This window comes from Platalea leucorodia (genome assembly GCF_965183815.1).
Source record: "Platalea leucorodia genome assembly, chromosome: 6".
Taxonomy (NCBI): domain Eukaryota; kingdom Metazoa; phylum Chordata; class Aves; order Pelecaniformes; family Threskiornithidae; genus Platalea; species Platalea leucorodia.
Window position 1 is genome coordinate 76215415 of NC_138828.1, and position 16837 is coordinate 76232251.

The 16837-nt window shown below is 35.3% G+C and overlaps 1 protein-coding gene across 9 annotated transcripts in view; it reads right to left on the minus strand.

Annotated features, from left to right (window-relative positions):
• The window catches only part of HTT (huntingtin), a 95990-nt gene that overhangs the window by 55151 nt on the left and 24002 nt on the right, over nt 1–16837 (minus strand). For all 9 annotated transcript variants that reach the window (XR_014228637.1, XR_014228638.1, XM_082316112.1 and 6 more), the window contains 17 exons: nt 16138–16249; nt 14599–14739; nt 13708–13866; nt 13517–13614; nt 11814–11953; nt 10867–10930; nt 10335–10435; nt 8672–8818; nt 7498–7618; nt 7209–7285; nt 4965–5116; nt 4343–4545; nt 3395–3521; nt 2561–2688; nt 1743–1853; nt 1073–1150; nt 176–399 (listed from right to left, as the gene is read on the minus strand). Coding sequence is in view for 7 of the 9 variants with exons in the window: in XM_082316112.1 (XP_082172238.1) it covers nt 176–399; nt 1073–1150; nt 1743–1853; nt 2561–2688; nt 3395–3521; nt 4343–4545; nt 4965–5116; nt 7209–7285; nt 7498–7618; nt 8672–8818; nt 10335–10435; nt 10867–10930; nt 11814–11953; nt 13517–13614; nt 13708–13866; nt 14599–14739; nt 16138–16249 (2183 nt within the window). In the remaining 2 variants the exon portion in view is untranslated. The remainder of the gene's footprint in view (nt 1–175; nt 400–1072; nt 1151–1742; nt 1854–2560; nt 2689–3394; nt 3522–4342; nt 4546–4964; nt 5117–7208; nt 7286–7497; nt 7619–8671; nt 8819–10334; nt 10436–10866; nt 10931–11813; nt 11954–13516; nt 13615–13707; nt 13867–14598; nt 14740–16137; nt 16250–16837) is intronic.

The following is a 16837-nucleotide window of genomic DNA, read 5'->3' on the forward strand; positions in this document are numbered from 1 at the left end:
TGTTGCATTCAGGATCTCACTACCAAGACAAATTACTCAAGTCTACAAGAGATAAATAATACACAGTACTGTAATTTCAAGTTACTTAGCTCCCCTATGATACTTGCATTTATGAAAAACAACAAAAAGAGATTCTAGTTCAAGTTAACATTATATCATAAGGGAAGAAAGTTACCCTGAAGCATCATGTTCCTGCTCAGCCTGAACCATGTTCCTTAGACTAGCATCAGCAAGGGCCTGTGTAAAATGTGTGTATGGTGCCATGAAGCAATAATGATAGAGACCAGGTCTCAAATTGGAAGAGCCTAAGCGTTGAGCTTTGCCTTGAGCTTTGTTGGGGTTTGAAGACAAGCCATCGTACTGAGAAGCCAGATTTGTCCCAAACAACGTTTTCAATAACTAGAGAAGAAAATTGGAAGGAAAAAAAAAAAGTTAGCATTTCAGGGGAAAAAAAAAAAAAAAAAAAAAAAAAGCAAAGCTTGACTTATCCTCCCAAAGGACTTAAGAGCAAAGGTCAATGTGCAAACTGTGGATCATGTAGTCAAATACAAGAAGACGGAAAAAAGCTGGAAAAAAGAAACAATCCACACTTCACCCAAAAAGATATGATTGTTTTTGCAACTGAAGCTATTTCCATGTGACAACTCGAAATAAGTCTACTACAGCTCACCTCCCACCAAAATTAAGCTTTGATGACTTGAACCCAAATGTTTACGTGGAAGCCTGCAAGAAATCCATCAGTAAGGCAGTTCTTTGCTTTCCAGTTTTTTTGATGTAGTTAAATGGCTACGGAATACATTTGGGAAGGTAGGAAACAAACTTGTTTTCTAAGCATTAGCTAAAACAGTTCTTTGAATTGGAAGCAGTTCAAGAAGAAACTATATTATTCAGATGGTATCAAGTTTCAGAACAAGTCATGAAAATTAAAGAAAACATGCTCTGTTTGCTCCACCTGGGCTACAGTTTCCTCACACTGCTTCCCTTAAAAGAATGGCCAGTCTTAGTATCCAACTGATAACCACAGGACATCAGGATTAACCTTCCAGTAACACACAAAAAATTACCTCCTTACCTGCTGTACACAAACTGTTGCCATTGTTGGTTCTCTGTTGAAACATGATTTTAGATATCCCAAAATTTCTTCTACACACTAGAAAAGCAGAAAAACAAGTGCACCTAATTGCATTTTTCTTTACTATGTAAAGCATTACTAAGAAAACTGGACAATAGCACAGGTTTTTTTGTTTTGTTTTGTTTTTTTAACTAAGTAAAACTACACTAATTTAAGGGAAATCATGGAAGTATGTAAAGAAATAAAAATGCAAGATCTGCCTCTCCTAGTCTTAAAATACCACAATGCCTAACATCACAGTTAAGGAGAAAAATTATCAAGACACAGGAGAGGAAGGAGAGCATCATGCCTTCTGACATTTTGTATATTTAACATGAGTATATTTAAACATATGAATATAGTGAGAATGACTGAAGGCAAACCATTTTGCTCGAAAGAAAAATCTCCACGTAAAATTTAAACAGTAAAAAAAATTACCCCAGTTTTTGACAGCAGCAATTTAACCTGGAAAATCTGCTTTAGCACTTTACCCAACATTGTGGCAGCACAATGCTTCTAGGACTACTGTCTCTCTCAACAGTACCAATTTTAAAATACGTGCTTTTTCCCAGTAAGGACCACAGATATTGGACAACTTAACTACTAAAGAAAAAACACACAAATCTTATACCTTTCCAATGTCTTGAAGAGTAGCAAGTTCCAAGATTTGAGACAGAACATCTAAGGCAGACCGTAAGAAACATCCAAACTTTTCATTACTGTTCTGGAGATCCAAAGTAACCTAGTCCCAAGAAGTAAAAACACACTTTTTCTTAAGAATTACTTGACAAGGAAATAAAAGTTACAGAAAGAAGCTGGTATTGATACAAAACGATCTTTTGCCTAAAATTTCAGCATAGTTCAATCAACACCACTGACAGCTTAGACTCCCTTCTGAATTGCTGGAAAGGTAGGATTATCATTTTGACTAAGAAAGACATCTTCTAGCTTGAGGAAGTTACAACATTTGGGAAGGCCTAGGATGTTGACACATAATGGAAAAGGGATAATGTATTTCTTAGAAACACAGTAGGTGTAATAAGAATACACCCCCTGAATTGTAAAAATCAGATCACCAAGCCCGTAGGGAACGCATCTTCTATTACGTGAACTAATGAGGAAAAAGCTTATCCATCCTGGAATAAACTGTGGAGAGAACAGCCACTGGGATCCATTTGGCATTGCCAAGCCAGCGAAGGCTCATTTGTTTGGTACCAGCATTAGTGACAAGCAGAGAAACAAGCAATAGTGTGACAATGCCTATCAGGGAGTTTTGTTTGGTTGCGTTTTGCTTTTATTGGTGGCTGTTGCAATTTTTTTTTTTGTGTGGATAAACTGTTTACACAGGCAAACAAGTTGAGTCGCAATACAAGCAGAGTCATGTTTAAAAGAAACACAAAGCGATTGCCCAACCACATTCTCATTCAATCAAAAAATATCATGTAGTACCTTATAATTAGCATGGGTTGCTTTCAAGACATCGTATAACTTCAGATATGATGGAAGATGATAAAAGCTTCCTACTGAAGATGATTTACTTGTCGGAACAGGCCCGGTAGCATCAGTTTGCCTAGTAGCTTAACAATAGATCATCGATTAGAACAACATACTTCTTCTAGGGTGCTTATAACATTATACTCAACATAATTTACCTTATCTGAATTATTAGACAGCATGAATCTTAAAATATGCACGTGGATTGAAAACTGCAAAAACACATGCTGTACAACTAGAAAATGAACTGGCATTCCAAGAAACTAGCCCTCTGAGATAAGAGAAATTAACCCAGAGGGCTTATTATTGAAGTGCAAGTACAATTTACAAAACAGAATGAACACTCATTTCCTTCATTCATTACTAAGAAAAAAAAAGTTTTCAAGATTCAGAATCTTGTTTCCAAGAGCAATGTAAGCTACTCCCGCCAAAAGTTGCAAAGCAACTTTCAAACATCTTTTAAGTAAAATACAGGCAAAAATTACTTTTTAATTTTAGTCAACAGCTGAATAGATTCAGAAAAACAGCGAGGAAAAGGATTCAGAAGTACCTTGCTTCTGAAAAGTATAGTTAATTTTCATAAAAATCAAAATAGTAAAGCAGCCCCTACCCACAGCTGCCCTTCCTGCAATGCAGTACTGAAAGGAACTTCTGACAGTAGGTCTGCCAGCCTTTTGAACCAAAACCTCAGAAAACAAGTTACTCAGTTTTTCTTCTTCTCTCTACACCGTAAACCATACTTAGGTGGGGATGGTAGGTGGGAGGATTAATAAGAATAAGTATGCTTACCTGGACTCGTTTCACCACTCTTTTTAGGGCTCATTGGCACAGATGCCTGTTCAACAGACTCCCTCTCTTTCCCCTTCCTCCGAATTGGGCTAAGAGACGGTGGGTTTGTGAGAGAAGGTAATGCCGCCTGGAATTAAAAGAAGCTTTATTAAGTTTTGTATGCATAAGTAGCTTTTCTTCTTCTACACAAATACAAGCATTTTCATCTTTTGTTTAAACTCCCCTTTATTTGACTGTCAGTTAAATTGTCTCAACTCTCAGGTTCAGGACATGAATTTCCTGAGTTAAAAGGAAGTAGTTTAATATATCCCCTATTTTCCTTCTCAACTTCACCATAAGCCAATGAGACAGAATTAGAGCTCAATGACTAAAGTTTCTTTTGATTCCACACAAAGGAGTGTAAAAAAATGTTTTTACGTTTTTAAAATATGAAGAAATCATTAATCCTAGTAACATTGCCTTACAGTCACTAAATCAGTCTCAAAATGTCAATGCCTCAAAACAAAACAAAAACCCAAACCCAGAAGTATCTCATACGAGCTGTTTCAGAAGTCAAACTATTTTGCAATTATTCAAAAGATAGAAGAGTTATTTTAAGACCCAAAAGGAGCTCAGTGCATTCCAGCCAGCCAGCCAGAAGTCAACAGATGTTTGCCAGAGTATGCAATCCAATACTCCATCTACTATATACACTCCTCACTGAATTAATGTTTCAAGTGAAGTCACCAGCAATAAAAGGTTCAAAATTTAAGGTAGTATTACAAACACTACAGAAGTAAACAAAAACCTGTGACGTGGAAGAACGATGTGCATGTTCTTTTGATCTTACTTGCTTTCCTACACATAGCAGAGTCATATTATCAACTTGAAAATGCGGAGCCTTGAAGAGGTCTGTATCACAACAGTGTTTAAGTCACACAATTTTATTTCTTTATTTTTAATACATACCTTTACTGCTGGGCCAGGAGCAACATCATCCATTACATGTGCACAGATATTAATGACCTTCAGCAGATGAGAAAAGAGCTGTTCTACTAAAGTAACAAGAGTTCGATCTGCCAGAGCCGGCCAGGGTTCCTCCTGCTTTGCAGCACCTTGGTTTGAATCTTCTTCAGCACTCCAGGGATTCTTCAAGCACTTGGGAGCACTTGCTGCAACAGGAATCACGTTATTTAAAGAAAAAGAAGATAAAAACTTGGAATTAAGTATCAGAAAATTTTAGAAGCATATAATCTCTATATGAACATAAATTCAAATGGGGGAAAGTGAGCCTATATTTTCAAAACCAGCAGTAGGTGCACAGTTTTAAACAACAACAAAAAAAATGTTAATTCTTTGTACCCAGCCTGTACTAAGCATACTGCACGTTCTCTTTAGCAACTAGAGGAAATTTGCAACCTGGAGGCAGCATCTTTACAAACCTCCTGGGTGCAAGAAGTTCCTTCTTTATTTCTTCTGCTCAATCTTGCAAGTATTTTGTTGCGTGCTATCAGAACAGGGTGAGATACGGACCTTCCGATGCTAACAGCAAAAATATCAGGACAATCCTACTTTTCTTGTTCTGCCTTACCTGCAAGCAAGTTTCCAGTCAAAATCAAAGCATCCTGATGTGCAGAGAGGTCCAGCGGGAACCATGCTGATGAAAGGAGAGACAGGACCATGCCGGCCATTCCAATGGTACAGCCCTTCTGAGCTTCATCTGAAGGACTTGGCTGGGAAACACTGGAAGTTTAATTTTGGAATGTCATGACTCTTTTTCCCCCTTTTGGTAAGTTTAAAGTCTTAAGAAAACTAACAGTCAAGTAGATTGCTAATCTAAAAAAAAAAAAAAGCAGTACTACAGAAATACACATTTAACACTCAAGTAGAACTTTTATTTAAGTTTGCAGCAGAGACCTAACAGTACCCGGTATTCTTGAAGAGCCATTACTTTTTTTTTTTTTTTTAAATACTAAGTATCAAAGCTGCTAGTGACATCTACTGATACACTGAAGAATTCTGTATTATAATTGCTAACCAGAATGGTTCTGAACTATCTCCAGTTAAAAGTCACGCATATGCAAGGTAGGGATGGGAGAGAGAAGCTGTAGTATTGCAATGTAACAAGATATTGTTTTAAAGTAACAAGAATTTAATTAAACAATTGTAATCCATCAAATCATCTAGATTTATGTGTGGACTCTATCCAAGATTGTAATTTGCTGCTGCATTCTGTATTTTCCTTCATAGTAATTTTAAAATCAGATTTTCCCACACAACTCAAGTTTCTAACTTGCATTAACTTGCAGGCAGAGATCACCAAAAGATGTTTGTCAAAGTACTACGTGAATTACACACATCTTTTCAAAGCTGTAACACCTGCACAATACTACTAAATTTCTTTCAGGAAAAGACTTTATGCAACCTGTAAATAAAGGGATTCTTTCAGGATATTTTTGAATTTAAAAAAAAAAAAAATCTTCTAATGTAGTCACTCTGGCCTAACACAACTAGGGCCATTTCAGAAAATAAAATTTACACTAAGTATAGTGTAAATACTATTATTTTGACAAAGCTACATCGGTAATTACAGTGCCTTCCTTTTTTTTTTTTAAAGTATTTTCGTATGAAAGTGTTGTTTACTTTACATACAGTTGGAAACCCGTGAATTAATCCATGTTGAGTTGTACAGAGTTGGAATGCAGCAGTTCCAATAGCTTTTTAATCATAAGAACAACAATACTTAAGACAGAAAAGAATTTTCGCAAAATTCTCATGTTAATATCCATATTATATTCTTATTACCAAGATAAATGTTCATATCATTCCACAAAAATAAAATTACAATCCAAATTAGTATGAACACACGCTGAAAATTTGTAAAGAAGGAATCAGAGGAAAGAGCAAAGGCTATGTCATTGCATCACTAATGATTATTAGATGCATCTTAAAAATAGCATTTTTTAAGCTGGGTAGAGCAGAAGACACATCATTGCAATTCTGCATTCATTTTGCTGGTTGGTTTTTGGGTTTTGTTTTGGTTTTAAAATAAGATAAAATTTTGCAATAGAGTTTCAGGTTACCAGAAGAGTAAAATAAGAGTAAAGACACAACAACAGCAACAAAGAAAATCAACACAAAAAATGTTAAATCTATTTAAAAACCAAACAGCTCTACATGCGCAGTAGCTAGCTTTACAGCTCACGTGGCACAGCACATTGATAATCAGAGGCAAGATCAAAGCTCTGGAGTTGCCAACAGTTACTCTTCAGAAACACACAAACTCTTCAGAATGTAAGTACTTTAGGGCTACCATATATTACTTACATAACACTTAGTTAAGTATTATAAATATCTCATTTGCTGTTCCCATTCAGTGTGCCAAGTGAGAACAATTTAAATGCATCTGACACTTCTATAGTTATAAAAGCAATTATGAACAGCTTCCTTTACCCGCTGTTTTTCAACATAAACAGGAGATCAGGATGAAAATGATGATGTTCTGATTTTAAAAAGAGATACTACAAGACACAAGATACTACAAGACCTGAATATAAACCTTATTTCAAAGGCATGGAAAATTTTCTCCCATTACATATTTTGATAGACGCTCACCATATGTATCTTTCCATTACTGCAGTCAATCCCCATGATACACACTGTGGTTCCAGAGATGACAAAGTGCTGACACTTAATATCATGCCAACTTGATGTTACACTCTTCTGTATAAAGTTCTTAAATAACCACTAAGATAAGCTTAACAACATATAGTACAGTACTTTCATTTTGCAAACATGACTTTTAGAAGCTTGAATAACAGATAAGGGAACATACCCACAGTGCCATCCCACGCTCCAGGTGCAGACTGGAAATGTTGTGGAGAGAAGACACAAAGCTTCACAGCAGCCAAACTGAAAAAGTTAACACCAAGAATTAAATCAGTTTCATTACTGGAAGAGTTAGCAACAACAACAAGGTATCTTAAGAGTGAGAATTAAATATATTACTAGTGCCATTGCCACAGTACCAAAGCTGCAGATACCAGTATAGCCAGGAAATAATTAAAGCAAGCAAAAAAGAGAAAAGGAAAAAGTCAGCCACTATAGCAACTAAGAAAACTCACTGTAAGTGCTCTTGTAGTGGATATGGTCAATGCATGGGAAATTGCTGCAATAACCCTTGAGAGATTGTTTTCCATAGTGACATCTGTTGGACTTTGCACCATATTGTAACCTCTATATGTTCTGAAATAAAAGTATTTATACCACTAAAACATGTACATTAAAAAAAGAAACACCTCAATAAAAAATTATTATAGCTTAAATTACTATTACATATTTTATAGGCCACTTATAAAATACAAAATCAGAGAACACTAAATATCTTCTTATATTTTCATATTTTTGTTTCTGTACTAGCAAAAGCAATTTAGTTTATAAATCAAATCTCTTTATTAGCAAACAGAAACAGTAGATCAACTCTCAATACCTAACTAGGTGCTCTAGAAATCACCAATTTAACATTAGTCTTTGCTTTTTCTCAAATCCATCTAACATTTTTGCATGTTCACAAACTTTGGATTATTGCTGTAAAAAGATTACTGATGTAGAAAAATAACTATTTTGTATTTGAAATAACACAGTGTCCACAAAGTTCTATTGTTTCCATACTACAGTATGTAAATCTTGAGTGACACAATTAAGATCATGTGTGGAAAAGGTACATAATTAAAAACTTGTATGACAAATTGATAGAAGCGAAGAGCCCCCATAAATACATACAACTCAATGTCTATAAGACAAGATATCTAAACAGAAGAGTTTAGGAAAGTATAATCGACAGCAAAAATACAGCAACAAGATCACACTATAAAAATTAGAAGGCAGTACAGAATTCTGCAACCACAATCATTAAACAGGATGTGAAGAGTTAGAAATCCTGATCAACATACCTGAAGAACAATAATTTATATATATAATTAGCTTGCAACGCTGCACATAGTTGTGCGATTTAACGGACAAATAGCGTGACCTCATGATGAAGAGAAGATAAAGTTTATCACAGAACAATGACTCCCTACAATCAATGTGTGAGTACATCACTAGTACCTCACACACCAGTTTATCCTTTAAACATGAGTCTGTTTCTGTGGAGCCTAAAACTACCACAGATGCTCCTGCAGATTGGAAAAAACTCATAAGCACATGGATTTGCAGGATTTAAATAAGATTCTAGGCATTATGAATTGAAATTTGGGTCCACATTCCGTTTAAAGCAAGACAAGTCACATAACATACCTAGTGATAGTGCTCACCGCAAAGTGAGATGGAGGCTGTGTTTCATGCATTAGTAGTTTCAGGTAGACGCTGCTTTGGTCTCTTGCTACTGCCACAACTGGATCAGCCTGTCCTTGATCACAGTTATAAAATAGCTTTGGAACAAGCCTTAATGATAATTGTCAAAAAGGAAAAGTATTATTTAGAAATTATTTAATATACAATTTGAAGTACATTTAAAATACATTTAATATATGATTCAGAAAGCTGCATACACTAATTAGACGTAACAAATCGTAAATAAAAAACTGTTACTAAAACTCATATTGTTAGGCCAAATTCACCTTCATACAACTGCTCTTCATTATAATCAAGGAGCTCAAATCAGGACAAAGGAACTGCCCTAGACACATGGTAGTTAAAAAATATCTTTTATAGAGATACCTACCTATATACACTACAACAACCACTTCGCTAGAGAGTATTTCTCTCTCAGTGTTCCCCTATATCCTCAGATATTTTCCCCATGGATATCTCTGTCAACTGAAAACTAATTTCTACCTGAAAAGGACAATTTTTCACCATCTGATTTCCATGCAGAGAAACTTAAACATACAGTAAGATCCAGTCTTCCTGAACAACATTTTCAACTTGGACAACAGTGAAAAACTACAGAACACTTTTTTTTGTAAGTTCACGGACAGTACTTCCAAGGAATGCCCATACTGGATGTTTCAAGGTGTTTCTGCAAGCCTGTAGCAGATTTCTTGGGCACTTAAGTCTTTTCCAACCTTAACACATGTACTGTCACTACGTCAACATGAAGAGATGGAAAAACTCCAACTTGTTACCACTCAGTTAACAAAATAACTCCATTTCAAAATCAAGTCCCTGAATAAAAGCAACAAATACTAACTATGATGCAATAGTTAACGATTTCTCTGCTGAGCTGTTTCTGCAATACAAATGCTTTTAAGTGGTAGAATTTTTAAGGTTTCATTGTCCTTTATTTGTTATTAGGAATGGACAGCAACTAATAGTCTGAAAAACTAGGAAAGAGACTCCTCTGACACTAAAATATTCCTGGAATTTACTGTTAGGTGCTCCCAACTTCTTTAGACATAAAACTTAAGTCCTTGAATTCTAATAGATAAACTACCAACTAATCCTTGCTGTTTGGTGCATTTATCTGGACAGCAATCGTAACTGTAGTAGGTTATGGCAAACAGATGCTTTTATACAAGATTTGCTACTTTACTATAATCATTGAGCATGAAAGTTTCAAGATACACTACTTATAACCACGTGGAAACTACAATGTTTGGGAGTTAGGACAACTCGGTAGAACTGCAACATTTTAAGTCTATCAACTACTGTCAGAATACCAAACAAATCACTTCAGCATGCAGAAAACTAACTTGAAGAAGCTGAAACTGAAAGTGACCCTCAGAATGTAATACAATTAAGTGTAATTGTAATGCTAATAAAAAGCAAAGCACAATTGCCTGATGATTCAGAATGATGCACGCTCCAGGTATCATAAAGCTGCATTGGCCTCCCATTCCTCATTTAAACAAAAATACAAAAAACCCACTAAGGGATTATTTTAAATATAGGTACACAGTAACATGTCAGTATCTTTCTAAAATCCTTTTCTTTTTTAAAAAATAAAACAAATATATACCTCATTAATGAAGCTGCGGCTACATGTCTCACTCTTGGATCTTCATCTCCAAGCAGACATATTACAACATTATTAAGCACTCTCTCCTGAAGTTTTAGTAGCTAGAAAACAAGGACAGCAAAGTTCATTGAACATTTTCATGATTTGACAAGATTGTTAAAGGATAGTTAACAAGTGAGATTTCATCTGTCATACAAGTCTGTAAGACAATCTTTACCTTAACATTGCCAGATCCACTATTTAAAAATTTTTTTGGCACTTATCTATTTAAAGTTTAAAAAAAAAAAAAAAAAAAACCAACACAACACAACAAAACCCACAACAAAAACCACACACCCCCCAGAGAACGCTAATATACTTGAATCTCAGTAGTAAAGTATCTTTCCAATTGTAACAAGTCTCAGAATGTGAGCTTACTTATACAAAATATACTTACAACAATCTGTGTTGATAGAGTTTAAACATTAAGTGCTGAAATTGCACTGGTACCTTAATCTAGAAACACAATATACTGCTTGAGTAATTTACTTACACCAGTATAATGATGAACACCTCTGTGCAAACTCTCAGTTTTTCCTTCCAAGAAGCTGACTAGCCTATGGTAAAACAGAATTTAGAGTACATTAGTTAACATTAAAGGTTATTTCTCCCTTCAGTGCTGAGGGTTCTTTTTGTTTGTTTATTTTAAAAAAAAAAAAAAAAACCTGCAGGGAAAATGTAAGCTGAAAGTGTGTTTACTTCTACTTTTAGAAGAGGTAAGCTATTAGCTAAACTACTATCTGGCTAGTGTAACAGAAGAATTACTTTTCTTTAGTTAAAAAACCATTATTTACACATTGCAATTGTAATTGTGGGTTTTTTCCCCATGCACGCAAAAATCAGACTGTTTTGAAAAGATGTTAACACATTCCAAATATCACTATTCAGAAGTAGTGCAATTTTGTATGACTAAGGATAACTTGAAGACTTTTCATATAAACACCTTTTGTTCTTCAGCTTGGAAGAACCTGTAGAGAATGAGGGAACGCAAGAAAAGGAAGTCAAGTCATATTCATTTCACTATAACAGAAACTGAGCAACAGAAGAGAGCTGACAATAATGGAGAACAAGTCAGGGACTTTTTCTTTTTTAAAAAAAAAAAACAAACAACAAAAAAACCACACACAACTGGACATGAAATCCAAGTTAGTTTCCAGATTATATGGTCTCTCTCTGATCACAGATTTATAGAATACTTGATAAAACAGACCACTGAACTAGAAACTCCTATACAGTGTTACTAGGATTGGGCTTGGTAGTGAAGTCAATAGTAACTTGACAAAGGAATCCATGCATTCTTTACATGAATGATTGGTCTGAATTAGTTTTATGGAACTTGTTAACGTTTCAGAAAAAAACGCTCCATTTTGGTTACAGTTTCCTATACACAGCATCTTTGCACTGCAGCTTCAACACCCATAGAAAAACATAAACACTTACCGAAAATCTACCTCTGCAAGTGTTTCCAGAAGTTCTGTCCTTACTAGCCAGTATGAGCTATTCTTCAGCGTAAGGAGGTCAACAATTAATTGTAAACCTAGTTCACTGTAACTGCTACTACATAAGCTCATGATGCAATGCTGAGAAGAAAAAAAAACAACTTTCAGTTATTCTCTGAATCAAAGTATGTAAGTGATCATAAAAATCTGTTTTATTTAGAATACTAAAAAACGTTATTGCTTAAGAGCTAGGAGAAAGTACCAGAGTGAGGTACTTTGCAAGGCTAGGACACTAGCTCCACGTGAACTGCTAAAACCTGCTGCTGAATTTAAACTCTGGAGAGGAACACAAGCCTCAGATCAGACAACAATCCTCCAAAGAGTAAGGTCTAAAACTCACAGGGCTTAAACACTGCAAGCATTATATTCTTATCTGTTCAAAAACAGTCTCTCCTAATTTCCACAGGGTATTTTTAGGCACCTGGTTCCGATTTCCAGAAGTTTTTAAAAAAGTCATACCTCCTAATTTTAATGACTGTTCAACTGATCAGAATGTGTGATCTTTGGAAAAAGCTACAGGACTCTAAACTTCTATGTCTTATTTAACTACACGAAAATGTACCTACTTGTTCAGGGCTTAACAACCCAAAATGCTTTTGAACATTTCTCCTGAAAGGTATGAAGTCAGGTTACATTATATAGTGAGAGAAATAAAAAGTCAAAATTGACTAGTATAAGTTGCCTGAACTGAGCAATTCTAGCGAAGTCTTCTAAAAAGCCATAATCGTAAGTGTAATCATACATGCAACCACTATATACAAACAACAACATAATGGAACAGAAAGTTAGAAATGTAGCATCCTTTAAGTAACTGGATTTCCTTCCCTCAGCTGCATCACAGACCCCTCCTCTTAGTTAATGTATGAAAAGTATGATTTCATGTGCTATCTGCATTTTACTAAAAGCTATGCTTTGCCTCACTGACCCATAAGCTGCCATACAGCCAGCCACCCTGTGTGTCTCCCCGATGAATTAATTTCCCTCGGCCTCCAATTTGTCCTTGTTCTACTTTTTTTTTTTGAAAATTCCTCAAGGAAAAGCTCACTCCTTTACCCCTCTGCTTTTTCACAGAACACCTTCCACAGATTCTATTACAGAAATAAAATTCACACGCTGTAAGTTCCACTCATAAATTCAGCTATCGTCTCTATTTTAACAATTGCCTGATGGATCTTTCACCCAATTTGAAACACTTACTTTCCTGAGACTTTCCCCACTTTTAAAAATGATTTCAGAAAATAAGCACCATTTTACTTGTCATTCCTCACATTTAATTTTTGCTCTCCAAATACAGGCTACAACCAGGTGATACATGTTCACACTCCCCTGTTTAGGCTAGATATCCTTTCTAATGCACTCATACTACTGTTGGTTTATTTAGCATTACAGCTCATACCACTACATTTATGACTAGAAATATCATTTATTATAATATAGATTATACTAATCTAACTAACATCATTATTTTCCAGCTGTTTGTTCCTCCATTTCTGTGCCTGAGTCCATGTTTTTGACAATAAAGTTCTCGGGGAAGAAGTTGGTTTTTTGCTCCATGTTTATACACCTGAGCATAGCAGGATCCTAGTCAACAAAAAACGCCCTTGTGATCTGTGGTGGTGCAAATAAATTACTACTACTGCTTACCCTCACAGCTGTACAAGCCAGTTTGCATGTAACAGAGGACTCATCTTTCAGCATTTTCTGTAACAGAGGTATGCAGTCTACCAAGGAAAAGAGATTTCCTAACAAAAAAGAGAATTTAGAGCAATGAAACAAGAGAAAATTTTTGTTACATTAAAAAAAAAAAAAAGGACATCCTTTAAACAAATTGTTACCTGTTGAGCTTCTGACATTTATTAGCCATTTTTCCACATCAAAGCGGGATTTAATTAGAATGGAGTTGACAATTGTTCCACACAGAATGGCAGTAGCTCCTCTAATCTGGGGATCTCCATGGTCAATGTAGTTCAGAATATCTGAGACATACTGCTCCTCTAAGAAAATAAGTGACAACTACTTTATTTTAAAAATACTAGTCTTAGACTTAACTGATCCCTAAAAAAGTTTCAGTGGAGGTACAATCAATGTCAGTATATTCACAACATGCCTGCCTTAATTCTATTTCAGAGATTCCTTGCACGTCATCTACAGATCATTCACACCATCCAGACCAACGATCACATATAAAAACACTAGTGATTTATTTCAGTTATACACAAAATGCTCTGGGGAAATCTAAGAAGAGTTTTGGTCAGCTCTCCACCTTTGCCACTACCAGTATCAAAGCAGTTGAATACTCCAGGTCCCTGCTGATCATATTGTAGCATTCATAAAAATGAACCTAATGGCTTAGAAACCATCTATAAGATGACCTGAAATAAATTAGAAGCAGCCGTTTATAAGATAAACAAACCACTTCTATATAGCAGTTGTACTAAAACAGCTTCAACTTCTCAGAAGCTGTACAAGCTCGTCCACTGAAACTTAATTCTTATTACAAAAACCCAAAAATCTCACCATATGCGCTACTAGAGCAGACAACACGTTCATTCCAATTCGTGCGATATTTATTTGCAAATACTAAACTGGATTTAGAGTTTTCAGTATAGATGCTGCCTCACTTAAAATGGATTAATTCACATTAAAATTTTTAATTTAATTTAATTTAATTTAATTTAATTTTAATTTAATTCACATTAAAATGGAATATGTGAACTGCAACATACCATACTCTTCTCCCACCGCTTCAAGGGGTGTTTTATACAGTTTGCTGAAGAAAGACTCGGGGTGAAGCGCAACGGCTGCTCCAACACAACTTACTGCCAGGGCTTTTACGCTGACTCTCACATCTCTATCAGGAACTAAAGCTGGGAAGAAGAAAAAAAGAAAAAGGGGTATTTAAAAGCTTCCTGAATTGGTTTTAACTTTATTAGTAACTCTGTATTATATAAATAGCTTAGCCTGGACAAAAAATATGAAGGCATAGCAAGTAGTTCCAGTTTATCAGAAGCAGCAGTTATATACAGCTTTTTTTTTTTTTTTCAAAAAAGAAAAAAAAAAAATAACCTCACACACTTCCAACTCACTTCCTTCATGTCTGAGAATACAGCTACTACACTGTCTTTCCAAGAAAACTACACTAGCAGAACATGTGAACAAATAACAGTTTAGAAAAGGGAAAAAGAACAAACATCTTAAATGCTCACTTCAGTCATATATGTAATGACACATACACACATGCCTGTGACACAGACTTCCCCGTGGAAAAAAATGGAAGCAGCAGCATATGCCATAAAGGTTTTCTGGAAAATCCCTACTGACATTTTATTACTATGCTGAAAAGGTAAAGAACTCCTCTTTTGAGCCCCAACAGCCTTCTCTAACAATCACTTACTATCAAAAAGCTTCTCTTTGACAGTCACATGTGAAAAAACACATGAAAAATGCCCACACTAACTCATACAATGTTATACTATGAGATGTTAAAATTGGAGAAAAAAAGTTCAACTTGAGATTTCAGCTAGGTCTTTGAAAACCTTAGGTCAATTCTCCGCTTTACTACAGCTGAATCGTTTAAAATCTGAAGTGACATTTCCCAAACACAAATGGGTACAACAGCACTTCCTCTACCTGAAGTACATTTTAAAAAGTTAACATGGAATTCAAACACAATTGAGTGATAAAGCTCAAAAAGATACTTTTAATCGTATTTTAATTAAAACAAATTAGGCATTGTAAACAAAATCAATTGTAAAAACATTAAAATAAGTACTTGAAAGAACTATATTCTTCTGAACTTGTTTTTAGGAGTTTCCACAGAATGAACTGCAACTCCAAAAACTGTCTCCTTACTGAGGTACTGATACATTTATAGTGGACAAACTGGGCACCCAACACTGATAAAAAGAAATACTGATATTAGATTGTCTTTGCAGCTTCACATAATCTATAAACTATCATGGCCCCACAGGTTAAGTATCATAAGAATTTACAGATTGTAAATGTAATTAAGTATTTGACTTACAGGTTAAGTTACCATAACACTTCTTTAGATGCCCAATGGTTCAATCCAGATTCATTGGCATACATTAAGTGTTTTTAGGTTTTTCTGTGCTCTGGTGTGATCATATAAATCAGGACTGTCGCAGAAAAACCCCACCCCAGAAATCTCCAATAAAGTGAGATTAAAAACCAGAGTAAACTGATCACATTTCCAACTTTGTACATTGACAAAATGAACCAGTGAGTCTTGAACAGAAACTTACCTCCCTTCTCCCCAGTAAGTAGAAAAGAGGCCGACAGAAGTCTAACGCAGTGTACTAAAGGAGCAGAATTTCCATCAGTATAGTGGCCTATGTCTCCCTTTACCCTGGAGGGCTATTGAAGGCAAATCACAATTTTTATATGGATAAAAATTAAACTTCAATTTAAATAAAATATTAAGCACAACAAGATTTAGAAATACTGCACATCCCCAAATGTATAAAGGTTGTAATACAAAATGTGTTTAATATATATTCCAAAAAAGGCCTTAAAATGTAATGCTTTCGGGAAGTTTGTATCCAGTATCAGAATTGGTTTAATTTTGTCACAGAAACAACAATCATTCTGTAGATTTTATGAATTACCCAGACTTGCTGTTTGCATCTGAAGGAGTCTGATAAACCACTTTTTGTCACCAATGATCTTCAGAAACTTTGTATGAGAAGCAATTAATTCCTAAGAAGGCTGACAACCTTCTGTAGTTTCACATTTAGAGCTCCCCAGTAGCCCAAGCTGATATAGCTCTGCTTGCCACAAACCAAACTCCTTTTGCCCCAGCTCGGAACAAGGTCCAAAGCTAAAGTCAAAAAAACATAAGAGGAGATTGGTAACCTGTGGTTAGAGTGGCATGAGCCTCTCCACAGAAAGAGAGGCTCAAAGAGCAAGACATAATAACTTTTGAGATCATAATGTTACCTACAC